This window comes from Heloderma suspectum, chromosome 12, assembly GCF_057233095.1.
Source record: "Heloderma suspectum isolate Gila_16-S chromosome 12, 16-S_ref, whole genome shotgun sequence".
NCBI lineage: Eukaryota > Metazoa > Chordata > Lepidosauria > Squamata > Helodermatidae > Heloderma > Heloderma suspectum.
In genome coordinates this window covers 33,493,287-33,505,687 of record NC_139469.1, presented here as the reverse complement: position 1 = coordinate 33,505,687, position 12,401 = coordinate 33,493,287, and the positions used below count along the sequence as shown (strand labels likewise).

The 12,401-nt window shown below is 47.4% G+C and overlaps 1 protein-coding gene across 16 annotated transcripts in view; it reads left to right on the top strand.

Annotated features, from left to right (window-relative positions):
* Positions 1–12,401, top strand: part of LOC146336785 (uncharacterized) — a 44,429-nt gene that overhangs the window by 10,872 nt on the left and 21,156 nt on the right. For all 16 annotated transcript variants that reach the window (XM_084818993.1, XM_084818985.1, XM_084818991.1 and 13 more), the window contains 5 exons: positions 4,390–4,512; positions 5,875–6,030; positions 10,131–10,184; positions 11,481–11,695; positions 11,804–11,880. In XM_084818993.1, the coding sequence (XP_084675119.1) occupies positions 4,390–4,512; positions 5,875–6,030; positions 10,131–10,184; positions 11,481–11,695; positions 11,804–11,880 (625 nt within the window). The remainder of the gene's footprint in view (positions 1–4,389; positions 4,513–5,874; positions 6,031–10,130; positions 10,185–11,480; positions 11,696–11,803; positions 11,881–12,401) is intronic.

Sequence of the window (12,401 nt, the reverse complement as noted above, 5' to 3'; positions counted from 1 at the left end):
AAAGGCCTTACCAAGCCTGTCCTTGGCTCTGCTTTCGTCTCTGATCTATTTTTTTTTAAAATGACAATTCTCTTCTCCCCGCCCTCCCCTCCGCCCCCTGGAGCCTCAGAAATGAGGACATCCAAGTATGCTTTGCCTCATGTGACTTTCTAATTTCAGTTTTTCCATTCACCTTTAACACCAAACAGAAGGGTAGCAAGTTGTTAATGAAACCAAAAATATCAGTCCTTTTTGAGGAAAGCTGTTCTCTTTTCTTCCTGCCTTTAAATTAAGCATGGCTTTCACCTATCCTCATTTTAAGTGACTCTGCCTTGCAACTTTAATTTTTGTGAACCGCCCAGAGAGCTTTAGCTATGGGGCGGTATAGAAATATAATAAATGAATAAAATGAAATTGTGTATGGTAAGGTGCCTTGCAAAAACTTAATTCCTGACATTTGTGTGACTTTAAACGAATGGTTGAAAATGTAAGATCTTTATCCTATTGGTCTGTCTAGGTGCAGATAACAAGGGAAGCAAATCTTGGTGGGCAGGGGCACTGTCAGAGTGGGAAAAGGGCTCCACATATGGTAGAGGCTGCTTTCTCTTGCAGAAAAATAGTGCGGGACACAGCCCTTTTCTCCCCTCAACTGAAACACCCCTTAGTGCATGTATGTGTGAGCTGCCGACTAGGCTGCTGAATCCCAGGTACTGGCCATGAGCTGGTTTTGCATCTGGGGTTAGGGACTTATTGGAGTGGAGGACGTGAGCAGCTTGCTGCCCAACCAGTCCCTCTATCCAAAGCTTCCTACTATGTGGGCAAGGAAGGCTCACAGCTTGCAAGTCCATGGAGCTCTTCCAAGGCCAGCAGCCTCACAGCAGCTGATGCTGGGTCTTCCTGTCCTGCTGGCTCTGGAGCTGGCAGCAAAGAGGACTTGCTGGCCGGCAGGGTGCCGCTGTATGTATTTATTTATTGGATTTTAAACCAGCCTTTCAGGGTGCTCAGCCCTCACTGTCTGGGGAAGGGCCATTGTACTGGAGGTTGGGCCCGAAGGGCAGTCTGGGGATTCTGCTCGCGTACCGTCCACCCTGCTGCACGACTGGCTCCCTGGCCGAGGTGCTTGAGGTGGTCTCTGATGTGCGTGTACAGTCCCCTAACTTACTGGTGTTGGGGGACTTCAACGTACATTCGGAGGCCATCCTCACAGGAGCACCTCGGGACTTCATGGAGACCATGGCCTCCTGGGAGCTGCACCATATTCTAACTGGGCCCACCCATGTAGCCGGTCATGCACTAGACCTTGTGTTTGTTTCTGGAGAAGCGGGGAGTGATCTGGAAGTCGAGGGTATATCCACCACCCCCTTGTCATGGTCAGATCACTATCTGGTGATGTTGGACTTCTCGGTTCCACAACCCCTCCGCAGGGGTGGAGGACCCATTAAAATGGTCCGCCCCAGGCGTCTTATGGATCCAAATGGATTCCTGAACGCGCTTGGGGATTCTCTGGGGCATGCCAACGGCCACTCGGTCGAGACCCTGGTGGGTGGCTGGAATGCCGCAATCACTGGGGCATTAGATCGGGTGGCTCCGAAACGCCCTCTCCCCCTGAACAGGGCTCGGACTGCACCATGGTTCAATCCGCGGTTACGAGCTCTGAAACAGGAGGTGAGACGGCTAGAGCGCCGGTGGCGGAAGTCTCGCTCCAAAGACGATCAGACACGGGCTAGAGCTATATCTTCAGCCTATCACGTGGCGGTGAAGGCAGCAAAAAAGGAATATTATGCTGCCTCCATCGCGTCCACAGAGTGCTGTCCCAGGAGGCTGTTCCAAGTGGTCCGGAGCCTGGTCGGTCCTGTGGCTCCGGAACCACTGGAGCATTCTAAGGCCTCCTGTAAGGCTTTGGCAAGGCACTTTGCAGATAAAATTGATCAGATTAGGTGTGTTACTCTGCACACTGTGGATACAGTTAGTGAGCAAGAGGCGGCCTGTGGCAAACCGGTTTTGTGGGATCGGTTCTAGCTTCTTCCTCCTGATGAAGTGGACAAGGTGCTTTCATCTCTAAGGCCAACCACCTGCTTACTTGATCCTTGCCCATCTTGGCTCATTATGAGCTGCAGAGAGAGACTGGGTGAGGGGATCAAGGCGGTGGTGAACGCCTCCCTTGAGGAGGGAGTGATGCCATCAGCCCTCAAGGAGGCAGTGATAAGACCGCTCTTAAAGAAGCCCTCCTTGGATCCTCAAGTTCTGAACAACTTTCGCCCAGTCTCAAATCTGCCATTTTTGGGCAAGGTGATTGAGCGGGTGGTGGCGGTGCAGTTGAAGGCACACTTGGAAGAAACTGATTATCTAGACCCATTTCAGTTGGGCTTCAGGCCTGGGCATGGGACAGAAACGGCCTTGGTCGCCTTGGTGGATGATATGAGGAGGGCTCTGGATAGGGGTGAATGCTCCTTCCTTGTTCTCCTCGACCTCTCAGCGGCTTTTGATACCGTTGACCACGGTATCCTCCTGGACCGCCTGGAGGGGTTGGGCATTGGAAACACTGTATTGCGGTGGTTCCAGTCCTTCCTCTCTGGCAGGTACCAGAGGGTAGCACTGGGAGAGGAGGTTTTGGACCCGTGGCCACTTACTTGTGGGGTGCCACAGGGTTCCATCCTCTCCCCGATGCTATTTAACATCTATGTGAAGCCACTGGGGGCTATCATCAGGAGGTGGGGTGCAGTGTCATCAATATGCGGATGACACTCAGCTCTACCTCTCATTCAAATCTTCACCAAGGTTGGCCATAGAATCCCTGTCCAAATGTCTGGAGACGGTGAGTGGCTGGATGGGGAGGAATAAGCTGAAGCTCAACCCTGACAAGACCGAGGTACTTTTGGTGGGAGACAAGAGGAGGCTGGGGGATGTTGACCTGGTGTTGAATGGGGTACAGCTACCCTTGAAAGACCAGGTCCGCAGCCTGGGGGTCATTTTGGACTCCCAGCTGTCCATGGAGGCTCAGGTGTCAGCTGTGAGCCGGACAGCGCTGTATCAACTCCATCTGATACGGCGGCTGCGCCCCTTCCTTCCCGACCATCTGCTCCCATCGGTAGTACATGCCCTGGTCTCCTCTCGTTTAGACAACTGTAATGCGCTCTACGTGGGGTTACCCTTGAAGACGGTTCGGAAACTGCAGCTGGTACAGAACGCGGCGGCTCACCTGATTAAAGGCAGCCGCCGGCGAGATCACATCACTCCAGTGCTGAAGGAGTTGCACTGGTTACCAGTTGTTTTCCGGGCCAAATTCAAGGTGTTGGTTTTGACCTTTAAAACCCTATATGGTTCCAGCCCAGCCTATCTTAAGGAGCGCCTCCAGCAACACCAGACAGGCCGCTTAACAAGATCAGCCTTGGATGGCCTTCTCTCTGTCCCATCAGCCAGGACAGCTAGACTGGTGGGGACGAGGGAGAGGGCCTTTTCTGTGGTGGCCCCCACTCTGTGGAACTCCCTCCCTAGGGAACTCCGTCATGCCCCCTCTTTAATGAGCTTCCGTCGTGCATTAAAAACGTGGTTGTTCAGGCAGGCATTTGGGGTGGGTTAGGGTATTTTTTTAAAAAAAAATTTATGGTAAAATTTTATTGTTTTAAATTGTTTATGGTGGGTTGTACATCGCCCAGAGTGGCTGGGTGACCAGTCAGATGGGCGATTAATAAATTTAATAAATAAATAAAAATTATGCAGAGCACCTGCTCTGTCTGCAGACAGTTCCTGGTCCAATCTCCAGGTAGAATAGGGAAAGACTCCCATCTGAATCTCTGGAGAGCAGCTGCCAGGTGGTGTCAACAGTACTGAGCTAGCTGGACCAATGGCCTGATGCAGTATAAGTTTTTGCTTGCCAACTCCATAGGTTTTCCCTACCCACCAGCTCTCACCTTCCTCCACCTCCAAAATTCTGTAAAGGAACAATCCTATGCATGTTTAGACAGAAAAGAAGGCCTACAACTTCCAAGATGCCCCAGCCAGCATGGCTGGCTGGGGCATGCTGGGAGTTGTAGGCCTTTTTCTGGCTGGGGCATGCATAGGATTGCACCCTAAAGCAACTTCTGCCTCTGAGTAAAGCAGCCACTGGCAGACTTGGTCAACGATGGGGATGTGGCGCCAGTTGCTGGTCCCCTCTGGTAGGGTGAGGCAAAGGCAAGCCAGGGCTTTGAGTCTCTCCTGCTCCCACCAGCTCTCTGGGTGGCTGCTTCAGGGGAGTCTTCTTCCTCCTTTGGGAAGGTTGAGGGGGATCCCAGCTCATAAACCTCCTCATTAGGAATGGTGGCTTGCCGTTGTGGATTAAGCAAGGAATCTGATGCAGGCTAATTGGCTTTCTTTTAAAGGCTCTTCTTTTGTTCAAATCAGTCATCATGGTTTTCCTTTATATTTCAGGATTACAAGACAACTACAGAGGCTGCTGGTACTGCATGACTTTCCGAAACCATTGCATAACAAATTAATTGTCTTTTACCAGTCTATTCCTTTCCCAGTTTGCTGCTTCACCTTCTCAAATAGGTACGTTTGTTAAGCTGTGTGTCTGGATCACATTTTCTCTGGTTCATTTCTTTACTAGAGAAATGCCCATAATTGGAGAGAGGGTGTGTGCTTGGAGGGAGGATGTATATTTTAGGGACCCAAGGGGCGGCGTTGTTTTCTGTGTGCAGAGCTATCTTTCCATCCACCTTCTCCTGCCATGGGATTGTTTTTAGTGAAGCTCGGCCCATCCAGAGAATTTGTTCTCACTGCAATAGTATTCTCCAGTCTTCCCCCGACCCCCAGAACTAATGGCAACTATTTATTTAATGAGAAAAACTAAAGGGGTGAATTTGGGACCATCATTGGGGAGGATTTATATTTCCTAGATGCTGCCAGTGTCCCTTCCAGCCATGGATAATCACTGCCTCTTCTACCTGCAAAGACCCACCTCTTCCTCCAAGTTCTGTTTCTTGTTCACTTTTTGCTCCTGGTCATTAGTTGCATTCATCGACTGTCCAGAGGTCACTCAGTTTGCTTTTTTAAAGAATGCTTTTTCCCATTCTCAAATTGCTGAGAAGGGGGCATTCGAAGAGAAGGATAGTGAGGGAGAGCCACGATATACTGATTAGTTACAGGCCATTTAAATAATGGGTCCAGAACATTTTTTTAGATGGTGTGCCTGGTCTGGAATCTAGATGTTGTTCTCAGCCAGCAGGACAGCAAATAGGAAAAGCCTATGTTCTCCTGTAACCCAGAAGTCAGGGCTGGAAATGTAAGGCCCTCTTGCAGAAAGGAGTTCTGTGCTAGCTCCCGCCCTGCCTTCTGGTAGAAGAGCAGAGTCTCTTTGTGGCTCATAGGCCTTTGATCCAGGATTCAAAGTTTACTCAGCCATAGCTTGCTCTTTATGGGGGACGAATCAACTTGTTCCCCCTTTTCTCCACTCAATAGCTAGCGTGGTGTAGCGGTTTGAGTGCTGGACTGGGAGCTGGGAGATCTGGGTTCTAGAGTCATGGAAGCTCACTGGGTGACTTCGGGCCAGTCACGGACTCTCAGCCCAACCTACCTCACAGGGTTGTTGTTGTGAGGATAAAATGGAGAGGAGGAGGATTATGTATGCCGCTTTGGGTTACTTAGAGGATAAAAGGTGGGATATAAATGCAATAAATAAATAGGAATGGTTTATAGCAAAGAAGGCAAGGAAGACAGCAGTGAAAGTGCTGGCCCCACATACACCACATAATTCTTGTTTGCCAGTCTTGGCACTGCCAGTGTGACCTCTGAGACATCCCCCCCCCCCCCGCCCATGCCACCTAGCCTGGGGCTCAGGGAGTGAGGGAGACAAGACCCCTGGCCACAGCGTTGCGCCATCTTCATTTCAATTCTACCTCCTTTCCCTTCCAGCCTGAATTTCATGCCTTGGTATCATGGCTTGCTGACCTCGGTCTTAAAAGGACAAAATGTCACTGGTCAAAGAACACAGAAAAGGAAGAGGGAGTGTCTTCGTGAAATAGTTCCTGTGATAGAGGCACGCATTGAGAGAATGGAAAACCATCAACAGTAAGTCTATAACATAAGACCCTATATGGAGCTATGAACACATAAGCATGAAACAACTGCCCTGCTGGACCGAATAAAGGGTAGGTCTGGTCCAGTGTTTGAGCTTCAACTGCAGTTGGTCAGGTGCCCCTGAGCCAAGTTCACAGGTAGACTGTGATGGAGACAGCCCTCTCCTGTTGTCTGCCCCATTATGTGGTACTCCCAGGTGTACTTCTGTTCCTCTCCAGTGGCTATAGATCCGTACCAAAAGTATTCACCATTTTTCACAAACATATCCAATGTTTTATAGCAAGTAATCTAAGATGATGGCTATATGTTGTAGCAATAAATATGCAGGGAAATTGGAGAGTATTAGAATGTTTCCTATCAATTTTATTATTTACTTCTTTACCTATGAGGCTGGGAACATCCCCCCTCCCCCAATGAAAGCTGAGAATTTCAGAAGAGACCCTGTGAAGAACCTGAATATCTTGGGGTCACTTTTAGCCCCTGGATTGCACACTGTATGCCTTGGGCTAGTAGGGGGTTCTGTATCAAATCTTCATATGGCATAATCTCATGTCGGGTCCAGGTTCTCTGAAAGACTGTATTTTCCCCTATGAGCCTGCTTGTGCCCTGAGATCTTCAGGGGAGGCCCTTCTCATGGTCCCGCCACCATCACAGGCTCGCCTGGTGGGAATGTGGGAGAGGGCCTTTTTGGTGGCTGCCCCAAGGCTCTGAAACTCCCTTCCCAGGGAGGCGAAAGTGGCACCCTTCTTGGTATGTTTCCACAGGCAGGCAAAAACTTTTTTGTTTCAGCAGGCCTTTGGGGATAGCTAGTCTGGACCTGTGAGAATATGACGGATGGATACTATATTTCTTGTTGTCTTTCAATGTTTGGATATTTTATACAATTTTAATATTGATGATTTATTTATATTTTTAACTTTTGTATGTTGTTCAGTCGTTAAGTCGTGACCGACTCTTCGTGACCCCATGGACCGTAGCATGCCAGGACTTCCTGTCCTCCGCTCTCTCCCGGAGTGTGCTCAAGTTCATATTCACTGCATCGGTGATGCTATCCAGCCATCTCGTCCTCTGCCGTCCCCTTCTCCTTTTGCCTTCAATCTTTCCCAGCATCAGGGTCTTTTCCAGGGAGTTTTCTCTTCGCATTAGGTGGCCAAAATATTTGAGCTTCAGCTTCAGTATCTGTCCTTCCAAGGAGCACTCAGGGTTGATTTCCTTTAGGATGGACTGATTTGACCTCCTTGCAGTCCAGGGGACACGTAAGAGTCTTTTCCAGCACCACAGTTCGAAAACATCAATTCTTCGGCGCTCAGCCTTCCTTATGGTCCAGCTCTCACAGCCATACATTACTACTGGGAAAACCATAGCTTTGATTATGTGGACCTTTGTCGGCAAGGTGATGTCTCTGCTTCTTACTATGCTGTCTAGGTTTGCCATCGCTTTCCTCCCAAGGAGCAAGCGTCTTTTAATTTCATGGCTACAGTCACCATCTGCGGTGATCCTGGAGCCCAAGAAAATAAAATCTGTCACTGCTTCCATTTCTTCCCCTTCCATATGTCAGGAAGTGATGGGGCCGGATGCCATGCTCGTAGTATTTTAATGTTGAGTTTCAAACCAGTTTTTGCACTCTCCTCTTTCACCCTCAACAAGAGGCTTTTTAGATCCTCTTCACTTTCTGCTATTAGAGTGGTATCGTCTGCACAGAGTGGTATCGCCTTACACAGGTAGGTGTACACATTAGAGTGGTATCGCCTTACACAGGTAAGGTGGTCTGGTACTCCCATCTCTTTAAGAATTCGCCACAGTTTGTTGTGATCCACACAATCAAAGGCTTCAGCGTAGTCAATGAAGCAGAAATAGAAGTTTTTCTGGAATTCTCTTGCTTCTCCATGATCCAGCGCATGTTGGTGATTTGATCTCTAGTTCCTCTGCCTCTTCTAAACCCAGCTTGTACTTCCGGTACTTCTTGGTTCACATACTGCTGAAGCCTAGCTTCATAATCTTGCATAATCTTGCTGGCATGTGAAATGAGCGCAATTGTACGGTAGTTTGAACACTCTTTGGCATTGCCCTTTTTTGGAATTGGAATGTAAACTGATCTTTTCCAGTTTTGTGGCCACTGCTGAGTGTTCCAAATTTGTTGGCATATTGAGTGCAGCACTTTAACAGCATCATCTTTTAGGATCTTAAATAGCTCATCTGGAATTCTGTCATCTCCGCTAGCTTTGTTGTTAGTAATGCTTCCTAAGGCCCACTTGACGTCACTCTCTAGGATGTCCGGCTCAAGTTCAGTGAGCGCACTATCATGGCTATCAGGGACATTCAGATCTTTCCTGTATAGTTCTTCTGTGTATTCTTGCCACCTCTTCTTAATCTCATCTGCTTCTGTTAGGTCCCTGCCTTCTTTGTCCTTTATCATGGATCACTGCCTTTTTGTGGCAAAGGGGCTTGCGTAACTCAGTGATGTGGTCCACTGTGAGAAGGAAATGGCAACTCCAGTATTCTTGCCAAGAAAACCCCATGGAACGTATCACAAGGCTAAAAGATATGACGCCGGAAGATGAGCCCCTCAGGTCGGAAGGTGTCCAATATACTACTGGGGAAGAGCAGAGGGTATTTCCAAGTAGTGCCAGAAAGAGTGAAGCGGCTGGGCCAAAGCCGAAAGGACACTCAGCTGTGGATGGGTCTGGTGGTGAAAAAAAACTCCGATGCTGTAAAGAACAATATTGTTTAGGAACCTGGAATGTCGGATCAATGAATCAAGGTAAGCTGGAGGTGGTCAAAGATGAGATGGCAAGATTGAACATCGACATCTTGGGAATCAGTGAATTAAAATGGACAAGCATGGGCGAATTTAATTCAGGTGACCATTATATCTACCACTGTGGGCAAGAATCCCTTAGAAGAAATGGAGTAGCACTCATAGTCAACAAAAGGGTGGGAAAAGCAGTACTGGGGTACAATCTCAAAAACGATAGAATGATCTCAGTACGAATCCAAGGCAAACCATTCAACATCACAGTAATTCAAGTCTATGCTCCAACCACTGAGGCTGAAGAAGCTGAGGTTGATTGGTTCTATGAAGACCTACAACACCTTCTAGACCTAACACCAAAAAAAGATGTCCTTTTCATCATAGGGGATCGGAATGCTAAAGTAGGAAGTCAAGAAATCACCAGGATAACAGGCAAGCATGGCCTTGGTGTACAAAATGAAGCAGGACAAAGGCTAATAGAGTTTTGCCAAGAGAACACGCTGATCATAGCAAATATGCTTTTCCAACAGCACAAGAGGCGACTCTACACATGGACATCACAAGATGGTCAATATCGAAATCAGATTGATTATGTCCTTTGCAGCCAAAGATGGAGAAGCTCTATACAGTCAGTAAAAAACAAGACCGGGAGCTGACTGTGGCTCAAATCATGAGCTGCTTCTTGCAAAATTTCGGCTTAAATTGAAGAACGTAGGGAAAACCATTAAACCATTCAGGTATGACCTAAATCATATCCCTGATGAATATACAGTGGAGGTGAAGAATAGATTTCAGGGATTAGACCTGATAGACAGAGTGCCTGAGGAACTATGGACGGAGGTCCGTAACATTGTTCAGGAGGCAGCAACTCAATCCATCCCAAAGAAAAAGAAATGCAAGAAAGCCAAGTGGCTGTCTGATGAGACTTTACAAGTAGCTGAGGAAAGAAGGGAAGCGAAAAGCAAAGGAGAAAGGGGAAGATATATCCAACTGAATGCAGAGTTCCAGAGAATAGCAAGGAGAGACAAGAAGGCCTTCTTAAATGAACAGTGCAAAGAAATCAAGGAAAACAATAGAATGGGAAAGACTAGAGATCTCTTCAAGAAAATTGGAGATCTCAAGGGAACATTTTGTGCAACTTTTGTATATTTCTATGTAAATATTTTAACTGTACAAGTTTTTAGTGTTGTAAAGCCGCCTTGAATCCCAGTATTGGGGGAAAAGGTGGGATATAAATAAGTATTGTAATAATAATGTCTGAAAGAGTACTGGATCTTTGGCACTCTGGACCCATAGGTAATTGCCTATGCCTGCCTTAATGCCTTGTTTCCCTCCTCAGATACAGGGAGCTGATCCGTTATTTGAAAGTGGTGAAATGCAGGGATTCCCAATGGTAAGTGATTTGAAATTGCTCACAGCTGTCAGTGGAGGGGATTTTAATCTACTCTGGTCTACTGGTGGAGATTTATTTAAAGCTTGCATGTCTAAAATCTTTAAACCAGGAGAATAATGGAAAGATCCTTTTGGTGATCCCCAGCAGCAACAACATGCTTTCTGAGATGATGATTTTGCTTTCCTTAAGAGTAATACTTGGACTTGGCTTTGGCTTGGACTTGAACTTCACTGGGCTATTCAAGAATGAAGTTCTCTTGCTGAGAAGCAGCCATTTTTGTGTGCTGTCTCCTTTCGCACATGGCGGATGATGTTCATGCATAAGAAAGGAGATGACCTTCTCTAAGATTTGCAAGAGTTGAACCTGTCTAGGGCCTTTTACACAAATGTATCTGGAATGCTGAAAAACACAAGTGAAGGATGATTCAGATAATGTTTTAGCACTAGCTGAGTTCTGACGATCCTCCAATCTGTGGCTTGGAGGATTGGATCAAGCTGTCAGCTCCATCCCCATCCCATGGCAAACTATGGTTAGCACTAAATTGGAAACTGAAACCAAAGCCACGAGGAGGAGTGCAGAAGCCTATGTCTGGCTCATTTCCAATCTTCCAGGCCACAACACAAGTTTTACCTTGCGTCCATCTGAGCTTTACATAGGAATGTGATAAAACTCCTGTCCTTGCCATTTCATGGACTTTTGGCCCCACTCCTTATTAGCTCACTAAAGACTACGGTGGCAACTGGTCACCAAAGGGGAGAAAGATTGACTCCTTGACCAAGAGGGATGCTTGACTCTTGGGCAGGGGTGTTCAGTACTAATTGGAAGGTCACAGAAGAACTTGGAAGCTTTCAATTGCCAGTGGATAGGCGACAGAACATTGTCTTGATTGAATTAGGAAGCAGAGGAGATTGAGCTGTGGCAAGCCCATGCGTTCCCAAGGCAGCTTTACAGGGCTGGGGTACTCTCTTTTCCCTTTCAACAGAATGTGTTGACTTGGCCTACAAAACAAATCCTGTCCTAATTTGTTAGCTTTTGTCAGCTAACATTTCCAGAGAAGATGGAGACCTTTGAGCAATGGTGATCAATGTCAGGACAAAATGGAGATGAAATGGAGCTCTTTGGCAACGTTTCCCCCTCTCTTCTCTGTACTGATACATACTGAGGAAGTGGGCTGTAGTCTGCTACAATAAAATTGCTTCTCTTTATGATGCTATAGGACTCCGTGTTGCTGTTTGCTACAACAAATTAACATGGCTATTGCTCTAGGAATCATTGTACTTCCTTTGCTTAATCCAGGATGCAGAAGCAGAGGGACAACATACCTTTCTACATGTGCAAAAATGGAGACTTCAAGGGTGCTGCACAGGCACTCTTTTCTGTCTTCTCCAATTCCTGCTGTGCAGCCTGCCGCCTGTCCCCAAATCAGTTTGAAGTCTACCTAAAGATGTTCCGAACAGGACAGGCTCCTTTGGGGAAGGGCCTGGAGGTCTCTGCACAGTGGTCTTCTGTGGGCAAGTATACACTCTTGTTTCTCCTGGCTGACTATTGAGCATCTTATTTAGCACCAACTGTGTGCCAGTTGCTGTTCAGCTATTTAGCTCTTCCTTCCTCTTCTCTAGGAGCACCTGTGAAGCTGCCTGTCCTGCTCAAACAGACATTCAGGGTTCTCTACAGCAACATGTCATTGTATGAGAATGTGAGTACCTGTCTTCTTACTTTTGATGGTGATTAACATCCCCCCCCCCCATTACATGATTGGCCCAAATTGAGGATGTCAAACAGCTGTGTCTCCTTCTCTGGTCTTGTTGCCACCTGGTGGCCCAGAACACTTGTGGCACTCTCCACACTACTCACTGAAGTGGGGACGTTTTAAAAAACTTGGCCCGGAGCATGTAGGCACCTCCTGCATATTCTCTGCAGTCTTGAATGTAAGTAGCTCTTAAAAAAAAAAAAAAGAGGTCTGCAGGTGGAGGGCTTTCAGTTCTAATGCTTGACTGCTAAGGGGAACCGGAGCCAGGTGTAATGGCCCCAGGCCTGTAACCAAGTCACCAGTAGTTTTAGAGGGGCCTAGAGATCCATGGTGCTTTCTGCTTTGGTTCATTATAAGTGCAATTTCCTTGCTAGTGGGCCTCTTGGCTGGTAAGATGAGTCAAAGGTTGCTGCTTCAGGACATTGCATGCTAACGAGCTCTGAACCGTTTATCTTATCAGAGCCTAG